Raw genomic sequence first — 22,332 nt, forward strand, 5'->3', positions numbered from 1 at the left:
TTATGATTTTGCTGAAAAAATAAAAAACATTGTCATTTTAATTTTTTATTGGATTCATTTCTGACGTAGATGCTGCAGGAAATGAAAATCTGTGTTCCACTGTCCTGGATTTGAGCTACAATCTTATTCCTCCTTTTTAAGAGCTCCTTTATCATGAGGAATACATTCAGCTGAACAAGACCAAATTGTAACACCATAAACAAACAGATACACCATAAAAAATCTATTCCACTGGAGACACCAGGGGTCATATCTAAATACTGTTCAGTTCCACTAAGAGTATTAGAAAGACTCAATTTGGCTTTGAAAAAATATTTTCAGCTTGATGTTTCTCTGCTGCTCTCTCTATGAATGTGAGAATGATGATTGTGTGTGTGTGTGTGTGTGTGTGCACCCATGTGATGCTTTGTGTGAGAGGGGGAGCGCAGGAGTGGGTCAGACAGTCTAAGCTCCTTATCCAGGTTCAGTGGCCCGCCACACATTACAGGGACAAGCAAAGTGAAAGGACTGGCGTCAGCACACTAAATAAATCACTGTGGCCAGAACGGTAAATTCAGTTATAAGTCTGGTCTTTGCTGTGAAATAGAAACACTAACTGGAACAGAGCCAGAATCAGCTACAAAATCCTGTCGCACACAACCGCTTGAGTGTGTTTACGCTTATCCAGCTGGGACCGTTTTCTGTCTTACTGAAAGTGAACACAAAAACAATTCTTTTGCAGCCAGCGGATGAAAGCCTTTTGTTTTATTCATCTACCACCTGTCCAGTTACTAACGCCATTCTGTAAAGGCATTATTAATTTCCTTCACATTTCCTAAATATTACCAGAATGCTCACGTTTTCTCACTGGACATTCTTGAATTATTAAAAGACAGGCTTATGTTGTGTCAGGTGGCAGGTTGTGTCTGTGTCTGGAGCGGGAAGCCTCACAGTGAGAAAGGGCCCTGGGGGACAGATGTCAGCGTGCAACATAACAGGAAATAACATTTCATAGATATGGCACTTCAATTGCTTTCGTTTTCAATGAAGGTAAATGAAAAGGGATGATGACCCCCTCCCTCCAGGAACATGATAACATGGTAATTGAATCCAGGAGGAATAAACAGTGGCACTACGTGAAACTGCTGTGAAAGTGGCTATTTTTCCATGGATATGTAGAAAATGAGTCGGCTTTTATAAACAGTTTAATAAAAACAAGTGATGAAAGGAAGCTAGAGAAGCCAGTGTGTACTTTTAATGTTCTTTTCTGTGAGAGATGGATTATTTGAAAATATCTACTGCTGTGGTAAAAACCCAACCCATCTGGTGCTCAGAGCAGATTAAATAAAACCCAGGAATTACCTATTTCACTCCTAATTTAGGTATGCGGAATTCATCACATTATCTGTCCAGCTGACCTCTCGGAGTTCAGGGCATCACAGTCTGACCTCTATTTAAAAAACCTTCAAGTGCTAAATGGACCGCCAGAGGCAGAATTTTCCACCATCCAATCACAGTGTGACAGGTGAAAAGAGGGGACAGAGGGGTCTGTGGGTGAAAGATAAGAGAATGCATGAGACTCAAAGTATTACAGACGGAGGCTGAATGTGTCTTGGGGTCACAAGCTCAGGTGTTGGGATTTTTATCTGTGAGGACATTGTTCTGTACGTCCATCAAAACTATCTGATGCCTCAATCCGACAGAAAGCAACGGAGATGAAGAAAAGCCAAAGCTGTGATTTTGCTTTACATTGAATGTAAGGGTCCATAGAAGGTCGACGGGACCTTTCCTTACAGAATCCTGTAAATACTCCTTTCATTACATCTATAAAGAGTCTGTGTGCTGCCAGTTTCTTTGTTGCCGCTTGTGTTGCATAACATTTTAGGCAATTTGCCTCCAACTTTGCAGAAACACACAGAAATGCCAAAAAGAGAGGTCATTTCTTCAGATAAAACATTAAAAATACTACATGAGCTTTTGTCAGTTTCTTCACTGCAGGTTAGAACTAATTATAAATAGAGGCTTGTGTGTGTTATTTTGCTTTATTGTTCTGTATTTGGAACACACTTTGACCTTCACTAAAGTGCGATCTTTCAAAGAGGGTTCAGATTAGCTGACAGCTTGCCCGCACTCTATATTGTATGGGTGGGACCCCCAGTGACCTAATCTTGTGATATGTCACTCCAACCCTCCCTGACTGTCAGGTTAAAAGAGATTATAATCTCATCTGCAATGGAAGCTGTCACTGAGAAAGTAGCACAGACTAAACACAAATACCTATTAGTACACAGACACACACACACACACACACACACACACACACACACACACACACACACAGACACACACGCCATTTCATCAAACATAATGTTCTGTTACAGAACCAGAAGCTGAACCACACATGGCCAATAGGCCCACAGGGCGAAAAAAGCTTGTGCTGGCTGTCATGCGACTGCCGCTATGGCAACAAGTCCAAACCACAATCTGGAAAGACAAGGAGAAGAAGGAGCAGAACAAATAACAACTCATGCTGCAGCTCTATCCCACACTGACCCTGCTGCCACGGTTCTTAGACTACAACAGAGTAATGGCTTCATGTTAATGGTGTGGCAGCCTTGAAGACTTGCTTTGGGTCTGTTTAACCACTCAGCTAAACTGCTGACTCCCAGTGGTATGATATGGGGGGGGGGGGGGGGGGGGGTGCATCACATCTATTTTTAACACTCTGTGTTTGTTTCGGTGTCAGTGTGGGCACATGCATGTGTGAAGCCGTGGTATCCAAAGCTGCAGACGATAAATGGTGGTGTCAGAACTAAACAGGAGGCTGGCATGGCTCAAGGTGACCGTCTGCTTCGGCCTTCCTTGGCTGCGGCCGAACCATAATGTCGCCCCTGGCAACAGGATGTCACCCTGGCCCTGTGCCAACCTGAGGATCTGTGCCAGTCCCACTAGCAATCAGGAGCTTAAAAACTGATGTGTGGGCTCTCTCTGTTTCTCCCCCTGTTGTCCAGTCTCATTTTCTTGCTTTTCCCGCTGCCTCTCTCATCCCTATTTCATCAATCCAATGCTCTCAGTGTGGCACTCATGTCTTCCAGATGTGCTGACCTTGCCCTTTAGCCTCTCTTGCTCAACTTTCTTTCCTGCTCAGCATCTCCCTTACCCAAAATAACATTAGCAGGGGTTTATAAAATTAAACTACACTGCATATTTTCTTAAATGCAGTCACACAGCACAACCCCCCCAAGCCTGAACTGACTGAGAAATTCAATGTGTGGTTATCTCCTTCTGCATTATATGATCACAAACACATTTCCAGTACAGGATTACACACAGCCTACGCACAAAAAACCCCGTAGCAGGTGCTCCCAACACAACAAGACTTAGCAAACTTGTCCACTTGATAGGCCAGCAGACGGTAAAAACCCAGAGGTGTGGGCGGGAATGTATGCCCCTGCCGCCCACGATGGAGAAAACAGGTGAGAAACTGAAATAGGAAAAACAGCACATCGATTTTCTCATTAACGAGAGACAACAAACAGGCAAATTCCACAGCATATGGAGGAGTTCAGACTGGGAGGTGTTCAAAGCGGCCTCGCCGTTCTCTGCCATATGGTGTCACTAATTGCTGGTTTTTTCACTGCAACAGAGAGGTACACCAAAAGAGATGGTTGAAGGGAGACAAACACAGACCCAAAACTGGGGCAAAACTTTTGATTGTTTTGATGTTGCATTGAGCAGCTACTAATAGCTTCCAAATTGAGCCTGAAGGGAGTACAGTTCATTTCATGCTATCTGGTGATTTGTGGAACGTGGCTAATTTGAGAACATTGTCCTCTCTTGAGAGGAGGAGTAAAATATGTTAATCTAATCAGGCATTAAAAGATGTACAAATATTATAAGATTACCTATATTTAACTCTCAGGTGGTAAGAAATTATATTGCAATCAGGTTTTCCTCAAAAACAAGCGAACATTAACATTGACGCATAAGAGTAACAAATTTCTAAACAATTACCCCACTGGAGAGACACATTTACTGCAACCCTCAGAAATGAAAAGCAAGTATCCCTGAACAAAGGCGACATTGATTTCATTTAGAGCTGTCATTTGGGGCCAAGCTTGTGACTACCTATAGAAACGCTGCTGATACCAAAGAGAAGGAACACATGTTTATGTTACATTATGTTCCCACTTCTGCGATGAGGTGTTTCATGTACAGACTAATGAAAACAACAAATGTTCTGCTTTGATTCTTACAAAAGCTTGTCTTGATGATATCATCACAGGTTCAGCTCTCGTCTCCCAGGAGATGGACGTCAACCAGGACGCATCAAGTATAATGTCACGTCAAATTAGATCCCATGGGCCACTTGTAAATAAGCTAATGTGATCATGTACTCAGAGGAGAACATGCATAGCACGAAGAGTGACAGGTGAAAAAAAAAAAAAAAAAACTCTAACAAATGTCCAAGCAAAGCCACACACCACAGACAGCATGTCGGACTTATAGTACTCTATATATAGCAGGAGAAAGCCCACGTAGTTCAGCCACTCTAAACACTGTCCATGTCTCTGTGTGGTTGGGGTTTTGTTCCCACAGACCCTCAATTCCTTCCATCTGTATAGATTACCATGGCAACAAGGAACATCTTAACTGAGATGCTTATATACCACGAGACATCAACAGTAAAGCAACTGTTAATAAAGGGGCTATTTGGTGTAATCAGATAAAGGTTTCACCAGATGATGTACAGACATACCCCTGACTGCAGGCTCAGTCATAGGAGTATTTCTGGAACAAGCCACATTTGTAGCAAAACTGCATTATTTACTGCTCATATCATTTTGTGCCTCAGAGTGTTAAATGTGACTCTTGAATGTAGTTACATGTAGTGGCTGCATATTCTCTACTATACCTTGTTAGTTTGCAAAGATATCCATTAACACCAAAGTTCTCTGGTGTACGTAAAATATCACGCTGCTCCCCAAAACAGCGATGTCTCCTTGACGATGATTGGGTTTCTGAGGAAGATGCGGCATCCTAAAATTGAATTAATTGTTCAGTTTTCACTGAATATGTATCTGCATCGACCTGTCTTCACGCTGGAGAGACAGCTCAAGGCTACGCTTCTAAAATTAGATCAATCACAGTACAATCAGGATTCAGTGTGTGCACCCACACCTGCACAGAGTGATGCAGAGGAGCCCACGTGGCTGGTGATGCTGTTCTCAGCTTTTACAGAAACTGCCACCTCAGAAGCCACACAGGGAGCAGCCATATTGGATCCCAGCTCTGGTGTCACCTGACTTTCCTGCTACTTTGCAAGTGTCATCAATCCTGTAAGTATGGGGCGTGTGTTTTTGCCACACAGAGATGCACTGTTTTACAGAGGAGGCTTGTGAAATAGTTATACCACAACAACAACACGCCCACAGTATTTGACTTCTAGGAGGGGAAAACTTTGAATAAATGCTGATATCTGCAGCAAATACAGTGCACAAATGAAAGAAAAGTTAGCGCAGCAGTGAGATAAGATAAGGAAGCCACAATTGCTCATTTTTTAATGTGCCAAAGGTTCAAAAGAATAAACATCACGCCTGTAACTCATGTTAATTTTCTCAGTAAATTACATATACAGCAGGCTGAGGATATGATTGTCCAGCTACTACAGCAGAGTTAAGAGGGAGGAATAGACTTCATCCTGTCAGCTCCTCTGGGGATTAGCTTTGCTATTGTCTGCTGCCCTGTCTATCCACACACAGAAACACGTACGAACACACACGTGCACATATATGTATGGGCACATGCAAGTTTGTAAACACAGACATAAACAGCAAACATACAGCAAGCACATGCACACATAACTACAGTAGATGTATACAAAAACAATGCATTACTACAATCTCTCACACACTGACTCGCTTAATCTCATTTACTTTGGTTGTTTATTCCCCAAAAAAAAGAAACAAGCCTCAATTTTATGGCATTAAATCTACCATACTGCATAATTCAATACACAGACTAGCAGCTACATCCAGCCTCAATCTCTACTCTCAATGATAAGGAAAGAACTCCACAGAAAGTAAAGCAAACTAAAGCACTGATAGCAACTGAATACCAGACAAAGAATAATTGATAACAACCTAAAAACCTTCAGTGTACTTGAATACTGCTTGCTGTGACATTGCGTATCCCTATCAGTGATGTCCTTCCCATACCACATATTTATAAGCCCTATGAACTTGAATTCCAGCACTCCAGAGATAAGACTTACAGGGTCATGAGCAGAAAGGAGAAGATGCACATAAGGCATTTTTAAAGTAACATTGTCTTAGCTCACACTGTTTTGCTGTGTCATGCCAAGCACCAGGTCACCTCTAAAAACACTGCAAAGCAAGGTGAAGCCCTGTGAGTGAGTAAGCATTTTACACCTACCTTGCAGCTTCTGCATCACATTGGCAATATCCCGAGTAGAGTGTCTGTAGTGCCGAGGTGATGCCATGCTGCTGTCTTGAGGTCACCAAACTCCTGCACGTCACGCTGGCAGCGCTCTCATGCTCTGATCAGGACTCAGATTGGGCTGCAGCAGTTTGGTGCCTTCACGCTGACTGCAGGATGTCAAGACCGAATCGTGTCCATGTTGCTGTGTTTCTCCTCTCAAGTCATCCCTGTTGCAGTAGCAGTCTGCAATCCTCAGAGTCAGTGAAGCTCCTCCTACGATGATGATGACGTAAGTGCACACCGTATATGTATGAGAGCATGCGTGTGCGTGTGTGTGTGTGTGTGTGTGTGGGTATTGAACATCTCAGAGGTCCCCTCCCTTGCCTGAGCCTTTTACTTCTGCAGACAGGACAGCTTCCTTGTCTGCCACCTGCTGTCCAATCAAATGGGTTGGCTCTTCCATCCATTGAGACATCAAGACCAATAGTGTGCTGGGTACCTTCTCATCCCTGCTGGTGCCACTGTAATAGGTGTGTGTGTGTATGTGTGTGTGTGTGTGTGGGGGAGATAAAGTGTGAGAGAAAGTGAGAGAGAGAAGCAACGAGGGAGAAAGGGAGAACAGAATTAGCTGCAGCAGACCTGTGACGACAACAACACACTGCTTACTTGATGTGAATTTCTAAGAAGGCATCTTTTAGCCACATAAAAATGGAAAATCCACCCTAAAACGGGATTTACATTATGTGATTATTGTGATTTTAAAATCGACATCTACAAACACACATATGACTGTTAGGTGGAAATCAGAGCAAGATGAGGAGCAACACTTTCTGATGACTCATTTCTTGAGCTACTATCTAAAAAAGCTTCGATAGCTTTATAATTGGTTACTTGCTGAATAAATGACACCACAGTCGTGTTTCACTACTGTAGATGGTCAGTGAAAGCTATCTTTGTTGAATTATCAATTTCTTATGATTAAAAATTATGATAACCAAACAAATAACTTATTTTCATTCTTTCTTCAATTCATACCGCATTAAAAGAATGTAGTGGAGCCCATCTGTCATTGTTCATCTGTCCTCACTGACAAGCCACTGAGCTGTATTCCTGGAGCCAGACTAATAGTATTCAACCTAGATATTCTACAAATAATTTTTATACAGATCTGTATCTGTGCATGTGTATTTACTGTATATGTATTATGTGTATGTATGCATTTTATCATTACTGTTTCCTTTTCATTAGAATGTGCACTACTATACCTTCAATTGTAAAAATACAATGACTATCCTGTAATGACATGATTAACGTACTAGACTAATGAGAAGTGTAAAGTAAAAAAGGGTTTTATGTAAATGTCGTCATCATCTGTCGTCATCTTTGAGTTCTGTGGGTTGCTCCATTGTTCACTGCTCATTGAGCATCTCCAGGATTTATCTCATGACATCACCACTACAGTCTGCATCTCTGCTGCTCAGGTTAAAGGGGGATTTGTTCTAATTCACAAATCAAACCCTATACAGTATCTTCTAAGCAAATTATTTTCAAGATGTACTCAAAATTTGCAACTATAAATAAAAACATACATGTAAACAATCAAAACACAACTCTGCCAATAAAACATGTCTCTGCAACTCTACATCCAAGATATAGCTACTCCACAGCAGATCAATGCCACTCTTTGAAATGCAGGAGGGAGGTGTGATGAAGCACTCGGCTCTGAGCACTTATCGCGATGTGTAATCCCATTAGACAAGTCCTTTCATCATCATCTCAGGAGAGCTCTTAGAGGATCTGAAAGGGGAGCTGCGCTGCTCTGGCCACAGTGTCATTCAATAAAGTTAGAGATAAAGGAGTGGGCATGAAAAATATAAAAGTTGATCAATGATCATTGATTGTAGATCCTCAACTGAATTTTGAGATATGATACTGCATGTAAAGATGTACCGCACACTGAATTCAATCAGTTGAGAGAACATATTCCTGCCATCTGCTTCTAAGATTAATTCATGTAACGGTTTTATGTTGGTAAGATGGTGGCAGTGGGAGCAGGTGTATGAGGGTGATTTCATGGATGTGAATCTGCAGGAACAGCCCTCCACAATTTGTGGGTCCAGATTTCTGGTTTTCTGTATCGTCTAGGCACCCTTTTAAAGCTCTGCTGTGTACTATTTGTCAGCAGTGACTGAGTAAACATGATGTTTACTATGGGAAAAATCTCTCAGCTAGCCAATATTGCATGGGGGGAGGGGGAATGATTGAGATTTTAGGAATTGTTGAACATAAAAACCTCTCATTCCCAAAAGCAAACTACTGCGATAATAGGTTGGTTTATTATTGGCAAACCTCACTGCCAAATAAATCCTATTCCAAAGTTTCTGCCCATTGGCAACAAAAATATATGCCATAATAATGAAAAATAAATGTGATCCACCCAAATTACAGACATGCCCAATCACAACTGTCTGTTTAACCTCAACCCACTAAGTAAAAACAAAATCAGCACTTCATCCCAATAAATGTACATCTGAATGTAACCATTTTGTGGTTAGGTTGTGCGAATCTGCCGTTTGACTGGCCAGTGCGATGAAACATTGAGATTTAGTTGGACTGGCCAGCTCCTCTGCAGCAGGAACAGACTGCTGATTCCCACATTTTTATGCAGCTCGGCTCGGGGTGACCTCTACCGTCCAGAACCCCTCAGGACCAAACACATGCAGCAAAAGAGAGACGAGGCACTGCTGCAGCAGAGGGGAGCAGAGAGCGCAGACAAAGCACATGGGTCAATAGGAAATGTTTCTATAGGAGCTGAACCCTTCCCCATTAGAATCCGTTTTCTTATCTAATCATTGCACAGGCAGAGAGCTGGGACCAAGACCGCCAGTGTGGTAATCTCTTTCATGCATAGTCAGCAGTTTTCCAAAATCTCATTAGAAAGTTTGTTGTCAACCTGCGTGTCAAAATCAACATAAAACCCAAGAGAGAAATAGTGGCCTGCAACTCTATTTTATGTACAGCAAAAGTATCTGTCTAAAAAAAGCTATTTAATTTTGTGCTGACTCTGAAAAAAATCATTATAGTTACAAATGATGTTAAATAAATTATACTTCTGTCACTTCTCTCTTTCATTGTAATCTTTTTTTTTTTTTTTTTTAAAAAAGCCACAGGTTTTCGCAACTCTGTAAAGAGCATGTCAAGTGACTGCCTTGTGTCATAGCAGACCATAGGCATATTGTACAGTGTCAAAACTGTGGGAATGTGTTTTCTGCTAAAAAAAAAATATGCTAAGGGTGATGTTTGTAATATAATAATGAGAGCAGTATGTGCAGAAAATATTCAATATTACATGCTAAGAGTAGTTGGTATGTCAAATATGAGACGTTACCTTAGCTCATATGTGTAAAAATAGAGCTTGATTAGCTAACCTGGATGTTCGCTTTCATTTGGACCATCAGCAAGAGGCAGGACTGCATGTTTAAAGGACAGGTTGGAAGTGTACCTGCAGACTTTAAGATATGCTGAGCGTTTACGCTGGAGTATTACTCCATCTACTGGTCAAGGAAGGAACAGAAGGAACACAGACTGGAGACTGTCGCTCCCTGATGGCTGGCATTTTTTTCTAACCAACACAGCCTCTCTACATCCAAACGTTACAGATCAAAGAAAAAAAATCCCATAACCCGTATCCCTGTCCGCTCTTCTCTCCTATAATATCTAGCAAACAGTAGCAAAAGCTACTGTTAAAGAGGATTCATCAAAGTTTGACATTTATAAACTGCTCACTGCTCTGTGTGATTTTTCTGACACAGCAGTAATAAAGTGCATCCTTCGCTGCTGTCTATATTCTTGAAGTCCTTACAGAAAGCTCATTTCCTTGTTAAGATATTACTGTACACTGTAATTTACCAGTGCTCTGCCCAATGACATTTTAAAAAAGCCATGAACTTCAACTACACAGCACAAAGAATTTCTCCTCCACCTATGAACAGAACAGACCTAACCCACCAGTTACACTAAAACAGGACACAATGGCCGCACACACACTATTTCACAGTGTTGTGGGTGTTTACTGGTTATTTTGGACAGGTTTTCCAGCAGAGCCAACAATTAAAGGAAGTTCAAGCCTTGGTCAAGCCATTCTATATCTTTCTTTGCTAGTGAGTATGCTGAAAGTAGTCAACATCTTAATTTAATACACTCACAAAGGATTCGTCTGAAAATGACTCACTGAATGGGATTCACAGGTTGACTTGACTAAGGTTGAGGTTGTAATTTAGGTGAAGGATGGTTTAGGATAAACTCTGTGGAATAAAATGCAAAGCTGATGGGTCAAATGGGCTGGTCCACATTAACATACATACCAATAAGACTACTCGCATCCTTCCCTCTGACTGTACTGATGACCTTGCAGATTTGGCTTTGAGTGTATTAAAACAACGCTGGCTGGGATCAAGAAAGAGTAACACGAGGAGTTTAATTTTTATTCACTGTATACTGATTCGTCAGTATATGGAGCAAAAAAAAAAAAAAAAAAACTTGCACTGAAAAAGTATCTGTGCTGCTTTTCTATCTTATCGAACTACAATGTTTTTACTGGATTTCTCTGAGAAAGGACCAGACGTCCAATGCAGGCACTGCTGACCTGGCAGGCACTGTGGAAAGACTGAGCTTACTAACAAATATGCTGCAAATCAGAACAGGCAGATATCCACATAGTCACTCAAAAATGCTCCAGAGTAGCATATTTTTTGCATCATTACAACTGAGTATTAAAAGCACTTATACTGTTGCCACAATCAATTCCAGCTGTGGTTTTGCCTTCAACACCCATTTCATACCCCGGACTGTAAGTGGTGGTGCAGCTAATGGCAACACTGTCGCCTGTGGTCTCCGTGGTGGAAGGAAAAAACCATGAGAGTGATTGAAATATTTATCATCTGTGAAAGGAGCAAAAATACTGGTGAGTGTGGTGGACTTTCCTATGGTGAAAGCTGAAGAACTGAGCCTTACAACGCAGGGGTGACACTGTTTTACATTAATCAACCTGAAGGAAATGATGGGAGAGGAAGTGATTATAGAAACAACCCCGACTCCCCACCTCCAGGATCTCTGTCCTGGATAGATAAGCCACTCCTGTTGCTAATTTCAAGCAGTAAAGCAGGAAATGTGACAGTGTAGTTTTCCGCTTCCATAAACAAGACGACTGCCAGAGTTAGCCGCCAGTCCTGTGTGCCTCTGGGCTGAGTCTCCCCTCTAAGGGAGACAGACATACTGACAGAGAAAGTGAGCAAGGGACGAAAAGAGGGAGAAAGTGAGAGAACAGGAAAGAGGGGAGGCAGAAAGACAGGAAAACGCATCAGAAGAAAAGAAAGAGGGGCGAGACCTGACAGAGCAAGAGAAAAAGGGAGAAGAAGAGAGAGTAAAATAAAGACTAAGTTGAGTCTCTCTTCTTCTCCTCTAACAGAGCAGATAAAGTCATGGCTGAGAACAACACAAATCTCTTTCTGGAAATACTTCAGTCTTTCGATGCTGGTGAGTTTGTTTTTTTTTTTTACAATTTCCCTTCTCTTTTAGCTGGTCTTGGCTGTTTCATGTGGTCTCTCTGATTGGCACTGTTATTCTCTCAGGAATTCAAGCTTTAATCACCCCTGGAATAGATTTAATATGTGGGCCTGGTTCCTGTTGAGATTACTTTATCAAACAAATTAGAATATTTGAGGAAAACTTTTCCAGTTTCTAAAAACACTGAGTCCAAATCTTTAAGGCTGTTATATTTTCTTAGTGTTTTTTTTTTTTCCTCAGTTTTCCCAAATGTCATTTCCAGATGACTTTTGGACAGTGTCTGCTTTCCTAAAGTCTTAGAAAAAACTGCTGTGGAAATATGGGCTGGTGGTGAAATAAGTTCAGTCTTTTTAACATCAACTGTATTGAAAGGAAATTGATTTGTTTTCCCTGGCAGAGGTCCAACAGGAATTGTCTTAGCCGCTTTACTCTCTCTCTTCTTTCAAGCACGCTTATGTTGGCAAAACTGCTTCCAAGGCAAGAAGCAATGAGCAAAAGTCAGTGCCTTTTTTTGTGGGAAAGAAATATCTCTTGTTTTCTCCAAGAGACTTGCTCTGGTAAACACGAAAGATGAAAGCCTATTATTATTTTGTCAAGATGCACCATCTTGTAAGACATTTGTTTCAAACAGATGGTTTTTGTAATCTTGGTATGGCCATAGATTCTATTTAAAATTCCTTCCATTCCCAGGGGATGACAAAAAAAGATTGCTATTAAGGATGAAGTGCATTTAGATGTGTTGCATGTACATGTCTGTTTTTAAACTCTTGTCCCTCAGATCCTGAAGAATAAAAAAGATAATGGGGTGGAGGAGATAAAATCATGTAGAAACCAAGACTTTGGCGGATGTTTGCGAAGTACTGATTCAAATTACAGTACATATACTGCAGACCATAAATGATCCTTTTTGATATTTGTTTCTCTCTTCCCAGTCCCTCTCATCATAGCTTTCTGTGTGTCCATGGCAGTGGGCCTGGTCTTGGGGGCCCTGGTTTATGTTATCTTGACCTGGATGTCCCGACGCAGAGCAGGCTCTGCCAATATCACCCGACGCCCACCTCGCCGATCACGCACCTCTTCCCGCAACCGTCCAGGCTTTAACCGCAACAGCAGCTATGACCGGCGCAGCAACAACAGTTTGGTCAGTGCTGCTTTCAGCTTCCACCGCCAGACTTCCTCCCCAGATCACCTCGACCCACTGGGGCACAAATCCAGCTTCAGGGCCTCCACCTTCCACCCTCTTCTTCAGTGCAGCCAAATCGCAAGGGAGGCAGAGGAGGGAAGCCAGACCACGCTGCCTCGTACACCGACTCTGAGCACAACGTCTGGATCAGCTCAAACTGCAGCCCAGCCCGCTGCTACCCCATCCAGACCCGAGTCATTTTGGGGGAACAATGGTCTGAGGGGTTTCCATGCTACACAGACCCCACCACCAGCTTATGAGAGTATTATTAGAGCGTATCAGGAAACATGCACCTGAGGAGAGAGCACCATGCTGACACAAAACTGAGTGAGCCCTGAGGTGTAAACGGATTTACAAATGATATTGGACTAAAGTTATATTGATTTATATGACCAGGTGGAGCTGGGTGGAGTGAACAAGGAAGTCAAAGTCAAATGTGTGTCCTGCTCGGCACAGCAACACTCAACAACAACCAATTTTGTGTGTCTTTTGGTTAGTTAATATATATCTGGTGCTGACAAAAGCATACTTGCCTCTCATCATTCAATACTGATGGAAAATATTAAAAGGAAACTGTCATTTGACACTTTCAGCAAAGTGTCACTACTGGAACGGAAATTATTCCTCTTGAAAATTAGCAGTCTGTATTTTAATGGTGATTGACACTAATGTATGCTTGCACAGAATCTTTGTTTAGTTTAGACAAGGCAAAAATCTACAAATACATACTGTTGGCTGGGCATTCAAGAAGCAAGGCAAGACTCCTGCTTTGTTCCTGCTGATCATCTAATAACTATGCAAAAGAGAGAGGAATTGTGAATGTGTGCCCCAAAGGAAGACAAGTGTTTGTGTGTTAACCTGTAATTAACAAATTGTAGATGTGTCATTGATGTATCTATGCAAAACCTGGGGAAGACAGCTTTAAACTCATTTGATGTTTTAATTGCTGCCTTACACATGTTTTTTTACAGAGCTGCGGTATGTGTGGGTGTGGGTGTGTGTGTGTGTGTGGCATTCAAAGTAATTTAGTGTCTGTGTGTGTGTTTGCATGTGCAGTATGTCTGAGCATGAGAGAGAGAAAGAAAGGAGGGCATTAGGTGCAAGACGTTTTTGTATGTTAAGTATGTTTGACTGGATTTACTGAACTCTGCTCATAAGTTAATGCAATAAAAAGTCAGAATCAAACCCATGACAACTGAGTTTTCCATACAAAGCTTGGAGGATGTTTGCTAGCACACATAAACCAGTGCCTTGATCTTGCTTATGGCAACACATGGACATAATAACATGACCAGCTAAATAATAAATACTACCTCAGGGTGGTTTCTTAGGTTCCAGTACTGCGGACTGTGTTAGACAAATGTTGATGGAATCTTGAGATTGTGGTGCAATTTTGCAATTAAACTGGTGATTATAAAGGGGTAACACCCAAATACGTTATTTTCTGTGAAAAGCTGAAATGTGGAAGATAACACTTATTCTGTTGCTGCGCATTGGCATATCTGAGTCAGAGAGCTGATAGGTGGGAGATCTAAAAACACTTACTAACTTCATTCAGCATTATATTAAAAGGTAATTAAAACAGTAACATTACTTATTACCTTTACTTGGTAATCTCTAATCCATTACATTTCAAAAGAGTCCTTCCCAACACTGACAATATTTGCTGCATGATTGTTACACGCTACAGGTTTTCTGATTCTTCTTATTTTTCCCACCCCCTTTAAGCGTGCATATTATTTTTTTAAGTCTAGTCTGACCACTGTTTCCTGATGGGGAGCTGGTTTACTGCAGTAAAGTTTGGGAGTTGAAGGACACTGATGTCTCCAGAGCCCTTAAGCTTTACAAGACCAAAGTGAGAGCCACTCTCCTCACAGCACAAACACATCACACTTATTTTATCGCAGTAAATAAAAACGTGTTTTGAACTACACGCATCAAACAGCGTACGCGATCATAATTTAAAATATATTTGTAAATAGCTTTTTTTTTCCTTTTCGCGTTGCGGCAGATGACGTATTATTTGTGAGACAAGTTTACGTTGTGTTTTTATGATGACCAGGCGCCGCGGTGGTGGGAACTATTAGGACAGTCCTATTAAAAACTTGTCAGTCGACAGATAAGGTAATGTCACTATTCAACAATAAAAGTGTATCCGCACGAAAAGGTTAATGTAAACAGTCAGCTGGACAGCTTACCGTCGGTAAGCTCTGAAAGCGACATGTTAGCCAAATGCTAACTCTTTAGTAAGATCGTGTTCAAGGTTAATTTAGCTTTGTGTTTAATGTAAATGTTTGAGTTATTGAGTGTCACAGGGCTCGCTTTAGTGTAAAATGAGGATGAATGATGAGGTTAGACTGACTGACCGGCTTAGTTATTCTGAGTTACTGCCGGCTAAGTTGGCTAAGGTTAGCCGGACGATTTGTGAATGAGTTGATACGTCACATTAGTTTGTTGACTATAGTCGGCATCGATTATCTGTCACAAGTTGGTTAAATGTCGGCACTTCCCTCTTGTTTGGTCATTACAGTCATTCAGGTAACTTTGATACACACACTTAGCTTTAGCTAATGTGCTACTGACCACACGATCTGTAGCTAACTGAGTTACCACTGTGAGATAAGCCTAAAGTGGAATAAGTGTCTGGTCTTTGGCGATTTGATTAACGTAACTTGGCTTCAACATACTGGGGTGGGGGGGTTGGGGGTTGGGGGGGGTTGCAGGCGGAGGATGTCTGCTGCAGCTCTTCGCTTCATCCGCTGTCGGAGACTGAGCACAGCTGGGCCGCCCGGAGTCAAGAGAGTGCTTCAGTGGAAAGATTTAAGTGAGTTAATGGACCTGAAGTTTTTTGCCGGCGTGTAAAGCCGCTTGATGTCAGCAATCTGAAAGACCGAATTACTCCAAATACGTGAATTCAACCTGTAAGCTTTCGTGTAAACAGTTTTAAACCCTTGGTTAATAAGGCCTTCTTTCTGCTGAAATGTAGGGAAGGTGGCTAAGGTAACAGGCGCAGTTGTCTTGGGGTAAGTTTCAGTGCTCACATGCAGTTTTGAATACTTCACTCCTAAATGGTCAGATCTGATCTGTGTAGTTCGTGTGAAATGCCATAAATGTGCCTCATCTTATCAATCATCTCTCTGCAGGGGCTGTCTTTTTATTACATACGAGGTTGTAGCCTTGGACAAGGCTGTGACCATTGACACTAGTGCAATTTTTCAAGAGAAATACAAGTCTTACATTTATCTGAGAGCCACGCCCTCAGATGAAAAGGAGAACCTTACTGCAGGTAATGAATGTCATTCATTGAGACTTTATGAGTGGGAAGTTTTGCATCGCTTTAGGACAGCTTATGGAATTTAAGAGAGCAGGACTGAGATTTCTTTTTAGTTTAGATGTATTGTTTTTTGGATATTGCCCTATTTCCCTAGACAGACTGGATGACATCTGGCAAATATGCTGAGTGGCTTCATTCATTTCTTGTATGAGCACAAACTTGTACCATGTTTGTCATGTCCAGATGCCCAATGACATCTGTGATCATTATTTCCTGCCCTTTCCTTCCCTTGGGTCAGTCTGTTGCCTGATCTCACTTCCACCAGTCAAGGTTCACTTACTTCAGGGAACAATCAATAAAAAACCTACTGAATATTGAGATATCAACTAGCAAGCATTACTACAAAAGTAGTTTGTTGTCTTGGTAGTGTAAATGTATTCCTAATTTTGAAGAAGGTCTTGGTAGTTATTTTTACCATTGTTGTGTTTTCTGTGTCTCAGGGCTTACACACAAAGCAAGGAGGGAACTTCATAAAGCAGCACGGCGGTTTCTGGAAATATCCTCCAGGCTTTTACTGCGATCCCTAGATGGTAAGAAACCTGTTCACCTGGAAATTAGGCTGAAAAGTCCACAGCGTAAAAGCATAATGCTTCTCCCGATGTTTCTGAAATTAGAAAGCAGAAGTTGTTGCTAATAGAAGCAGAAATGTTTATTCTCAGAAAAATACAATTTCCCAGTCATTTTTATGTGCTGTGAAGCTGAAGAACAAAGGAAACACCTGCCTTGCACATGCGCATCCTGTTTTCGAATGACACATAGTTTGTCCTTTAGTATATTGTGCCACTGACTGTAATACATATGATTCAGATTGTTTTGTTCGCCCTATATTAACTCTATATTAGTCACTTATTCCCAAAATTGTATTCCAGTGAGTTCTCTAATAAATTGACTTTTGACCTTTTAAAAATGAACAGCTGCCAAACTGATGACACAAGGTTTGCACCCACAAGGTTTGTAATTTCCTAGCTGTTGTAATAATCTGAAGGTGGTATTGTAGTTCCTGATAGTTAGTCACTGTAGACAGAGTGAGAGTATAATTTCAGAGTGAGTTTCAGAGAATATTTGTGTACACTTTAACTCTTTGTTCTCTAAATGTTTAGCCAATCAGTTTGTTCTGTATTTGTATATTTTAGAGCACTTTAGCCATGTAGATGCAGACCCACATGAGGTGGCATTATGGGTCCTGCTGAAGAGGACACAGTCCACCAATAAAGCAATCAGACTCCAGGCTGTACAGGAGCTTGCGGATAATCACCACTGGCACGGTAAAATACACAAAAACAGTTGCATACCATGTCAGGTTTAAATACAACCAGAGAAATGAGGAGGGATTAGGTCAAACCTGTTGTCCATATTACAGACTACCAGTACCAGACAGCAGCCCAAGTTATAGACCAGCGAACAGCCGTGGGCCTGGCTCGGACTCCTCAGGTAGACCTGCGATTCTTCCTGCCCCCACCCGCGCTACCTGATCTGGAAGATGTATGTATCTCAGTGAAATGGACTATAAGCCTGTTGATCTATTGCTTCAGCTTTACCTCACACATATACTGTATTTAAGATGCTAACTAACTATGGTGTTAACAACTTTTTTCACAGGGTTTGTCAGCAGAGGATGGACTGAGGCAGCTGCTGGCATCTCTGCCTCTGTCTGAGGTGGACAAATGTGTTCAATACTTCACTTCACTGGCCCTCAGAGAGAGCACTCAGTCCATGGCAGCACAACGGGTAATAATAAGTCCTTAGGAAGCTTTGGGAAACTCAAATCTCTGAGTATTGTCACTAACACCCTCGCGCTCCCATGTTGCAGGGTGGTCTTTGGTGTTTTGGAGGTAATGGGCTGCCCTACGCCCAGAGCCTCACCTCTGTCCCCTCAGAGAAGGTGGAATCCTTCTGTCTACAGGCACTAGTACAGCACTCCAAGGTAATGATGAGCATTGTGCATCTAGTGTGGTTTGGTCTGCAGGAGAAGTGGTCCAAATCCTTTTAAAACTGATCATAATCATCATAGAAGTGCATTCTACAGCACATATTGTTCCTCTTCCTCCATAATTTAAAAGTAATTCAACCAAAAACTAATTCAAACACAAAGCAGTCTTTGTAGAAACAACTATTACCTCATTATTACATCAGTTAATGTGATCCATAGGTGAACAACCATCTCAGTGAGTCGAATCAATTCTGTGGAGAATGTGACTGATACTTTAGGTAGAGTCAATAACTGTTCTAAACTTACTGAAACATGCCTCTCTTTTTGCAGGTCCAGAGCCACTGTGACCACATAGTTGCCAACGGGGGCCTGCAGCTCCTCCAGAGGGTTTATCAGCTCCGTAGAGACTCCTTGAAGATACAGAGGAACATTGTTCGTATCATAGGAAACTTGGCGCTCAATGAGAGTGTTCACCAGGCCATAGCCCAGTCTGGTAAGTCTGTAACACATCAGATTGTTTCATAAGGGGTTGTGCTTATGTGCAATCTTGACTGGGTGCACTGAGGATGTTAATGAAAACAACGTCTAAAGCCTATTTTTACTACTACAGATCTACAGATAATATATTCACAATTACAAAGATGTAATAATTCAAAAGTTTTTTTTATGTTGTCACGACAACTCCCAACTGTTTGTCCACCCATACATGCTCTACAGTATTCATACTTTTGTGTGTTTGTTTATTTTTATGTTTTTAATTTTGGTTTTAATACAATTCTAACAACAGATTGTAATCAAGCCAATATTTTTTTTCCCCTGTTTTTTCCTTACCTATACAACACTTTCAGGCTGGGTGTCTGTCCTGGCTGAGATGATGCAGTCTCCTCATGTCATGCAGGCTTCACATGCAGCTCGTGCTCTGGCAAACCTGGATAGAGAGACGGTGAAAGAGAAATACCAAGACGGTGTCTACATCCTCCATCCACAAACACGTGGCAAGTAGGAAAACAATTAATTCCTCCTGTCGTATCATTTTTATAATTAGTTTCATTTTATTTTACATTTAAACCAACACTTATCTTAATTTAATTTCCAGCCACCAAATCAAAGCAGACGTGCTTTTCATCCATGGGATTCTAGGGGCAGCATTTAAAACATGGAGGCAGAAGGACCGCGAAATGTTAGAGGAAGAGAAGGAGGCAGGAAGCAGGGACGACTACACAGAGTGCTGGCCGAAGGTAAGAAATCCATCTAATTCCTCCTATTAATGTGGACTACAATGGATCAGCATACAGTGCTTTATCTCCTACAAATCAAATCAAATGAAAAAAATTAAATCAACTATGTGTTGTTCTTTCTGGGTATAGGGGAGACTCGGTAGTGTTGAGTTTTCTCAGTAAATGTGAGGTCTCATGCAGATTTTGATTAATGACAAGGACACGAATCATCTCTCACCGTTGTTCTTCTGTGTTGTTGTGTCCTCTTTTATTGACAGTCATGGTTGGCTGCTGACTGTCCAAATCTGAGAGTACTGTCAGTGGAGTATGACAGTCACCTCAGTGACTGGATGGCCAAGTGTCCTGCTGAGAATCAGAGGTGAAGAAACTTTCTTAAAATGTCCGCTGGGGTTTAAGTATGAAATATTGTGAAACATGTATTGCATTTCATTTCTCTTACAATTGTAGCTTAATTAGATTAAAACAGTCATGCTGTTGGATATATTTTGCAAAATATTAGGATTACTACTGTTGGTAACTGCGTGAAGCAAAATCAATACAATCTCTTCAGTAACAGAGAGAAAATAATTTTCCCATACTCGTACAGTGCTACAATCTCAAATGTTCACTATACAAAATTCCATCAGGCTATCAGTGAGCAAACAGTTGATTCATTTTTTTTGTTTTCGTCTCTTCAGGAAATCCTTGGCCTACAGAAGTCGAGAGCTGCTGAAGAAGTTAAAGCTGGCAGGGGTTGGAGAGAGGCCTGTGGTCTGGGTAGCCCACAGTATGGGAGGTATTTTGTCAGACTGTTGCTTCTAGAAGCATGTTACATCTCTTGAACACAACATGAAAAACAAGTGGCTCAGTCTTATTTCACACCTGCACCTACAAGGGACCGTATAAGTCTGATTTAAAGGTTCTCTGTCTGTCTGTATCCCCTGATTTTCTATCAGGATTACTTGTGAAGAAAATGCTGCTGGATGCCTCCGAGGACCCAGATATGCATGAGCTGTTAAAAAACACCAAGGGCATTGTGTTCTATAGTGTTCCTCACTATGGCACTTCAATGGCTGAGTACTCAGTGAATGTCAGATATCTCCTCTTTCCCTCTATAGAAGTCAGAGAACTTTGTAAAGGTAAGTGTATAAAATTAATTCTGAGGTCCAAAACTGTATGTGTTTCATGGACTTTGTTCAGTATCTACAGTGGGTTGTTGTCCTTGTGTTTCAAGACTCCCCAGCACTGCGTAACTTGAATGAGAACTTCTTGAACATGGCCAAAGAAAAGGAAATCAAGGTCCTGAGCTTTGCAGAGAGGCTGCCAACAAACATTGGTCCCATGATCAAGATACTGGTGGTACCATCACAATCAGCAAGTATGTAATACTCATGCACAAGGGAAATGAGACACATCTATCTGTGATGTATATCTTAAATATGAATGAATGACCAACAAGAACATTTTTGCAAGCTATATGTCTGTAATCGTGTTCCTTTAGCTCTTACCTTGAGCCTGCTCTGCTTTGGTTTCAGATCTTGGCATCGGTGACCTCATCGAGGTGGATGTAGATCATCTCAACATATGCAAGCCAGAGAAGAAAGACTCATTCCTGTACAAACGCAGCCTCCAGTTCATCCAGGAAGCACTGCAGAGCCACATCAGCCACTGACTGAAATATATGAACACAAACACACTGATACAACCTACTAGATACTTGAAAAGGGAGAGAGCACTGTCACCTACCCACACCCTAACCAAATGGAAACATTACTGCCTCTTCTTGTTGCACAATTACATAAACACCAACTAATGTGATCATAGTATAATTAGGGGGAAAATCAATTTTACTCATTTATATCTTTGAAGAGTTGTCAGTATTGATGATATTTTGTTCTCCTAGTCATTCTCCTAGATTGGTCTCTCTCACTAGCGAGTCAGATGAATTTAAAAAATCATTTCATTTTTAGAGCATATACGTAATATGCTTACAAATAAGTTCAAAATCATGAAAAGGTGTGTTTTAGATTTTATTGTCTTAGATTTTTTCCATTACATCTGAACCATAGCAGTTTAACTTAGCACATGGTGCATAATGCTCATACTGTACCTACTTAAAGATGCACTGATATGTCATTGCCACTCATGCTCCTTACATTTTTGACCAGAGCATGGTTTTAAGATTTTATTTTTATATTTATATTTTATTATAACTACAGTATGACAGTCATTGTGTGCCAAAAGATGTTCCTTCCTGAGCCTTACCTCAAATGGACCTGTATTAATATTTACTTTAAATTTACTTTATTTATTTGTATGGGACTAATCAAGCAATTGGTTTTTAATTTCCAAACTGTCCAAACTGCCACTAGCAATGCTAACAATGAATAAATGTATGAAGTTGGAGGCTTTATTTGACTTGTCTACACGCTGTCTGGCATTGCTTCATTTCATTTCATCTCAAAGTTTCTTTACAAGTCATATCTCATCTTAATGTATTTATTTCACAATATTTATGCTACAACATTGTGAAATATGCATTGCTTCTGCTGACAGTGTGACAAAACTGGAAAAATTAACCCGTTACATTCTTCTGGGGTTTAGCGATAAGACCATGGAAACTGTGAAACAATATAAATCTGTCTAGAGTCACAGATCTTGCTGTACTGTGGTATATGCGCCT

At 41.1% G+C, this 22,332-nt stretch overlaps 3 protein-coding genes across 3 annotated transcripts in view; 2 read left to right on the plus strand and 1 right to left on the minus strand.

Moving 5' to 3' along the window:
* The window catches only part of LOC139622233 (nesprin-1-like), a 43,743-nt gene extending 36,819 nt beyond the window's left edge, over positions 1–6,924 (minus strand). The window contains exon 1 of the mRNA XM_071479461.1: positions 6,415–6,924. Within this exon, the coding sequence (XP_071335562.1) occupies positions 6,415–6,481 (67 nt within the window). The 5' untranslated portion in view covers positions 6,482–6,924. The remainder of the gene's footprint in view (positions 1–6,414) is intronic.
* A 4,707-nt stretch (positions 6,925–11,631) lies between these two features.
* myct1a (myc target 1a) lies at positions 11,632–14,353 on the plus strand. Its single transcript, XM_071479360.1, has 2 exons — positions 11,632–11,955; positions 12,918–14,353. The coding sequence occupies exons 1-2, from the start codon at positions 11,901–11,903 to the stop codon at positions 13,463–13,465; spliced, it is 603 nt and encodes a 200-aa protein (XP_071335461.1). The 5' UTR covers positions 11,632–11,900; the 3' UTR covers positions 13,466–14,353.
* Positions 14,354–15,167: 814 nt separating this feature from the next.
* serac1 (serine active site containing 1) lies at positions 15,168–22,075 on the plus strand. The gene is made up of 17 exons (XM_071479361.1): positions 15,168–15,292; positions 15,892–15,992; positions 16,155–16,191; positions 16,312–16,454; positions 16,943–17,032; positions 17,636–17,767; positions 17,863–17,984; positions 18,102–18,230; positions 18,313–18,426; positions 18,763–18,925; positions 19,281–19,431; positions 19,529–19,670; positions 19,928–20,028; positions 20,348–20,445; positions 20,606–20,788; positions 20,884–21,027; positions 21,185–22,075. Exons 2-17 carry the CDS (start codon positions 15,899–15,901, stop codon positions 21,319–21,321), a joined length of 1,980 nt encoding a protein of 659 aa, XP_071335462.1. The 5' UTR covers positions 15,168–15,292; positions 15,892–15,898; the 3' UTR covers positions 21,322–22,075.
* Positions 22,076–22,332: the final 257 nt, after the last annotated feature.

This window comes from Trachinotus anak, unplaced genomic scaffold (genome assembly GCF_046630095.1).
Source record: "Trachinotus anak isolate AG129_WGS33_773 ecotype Australia unplaced genomic scaffold, CSIRO_AGI_Tana_v1 ptg000005l, whole genome shotgun sequence".
Classification (NCBI taxonomy): Eukaryota; Metazoa; Chordata; class Actinopteri; order Carangiformes; family Carangidae; genus Trachinotus; species Trachinotus anak.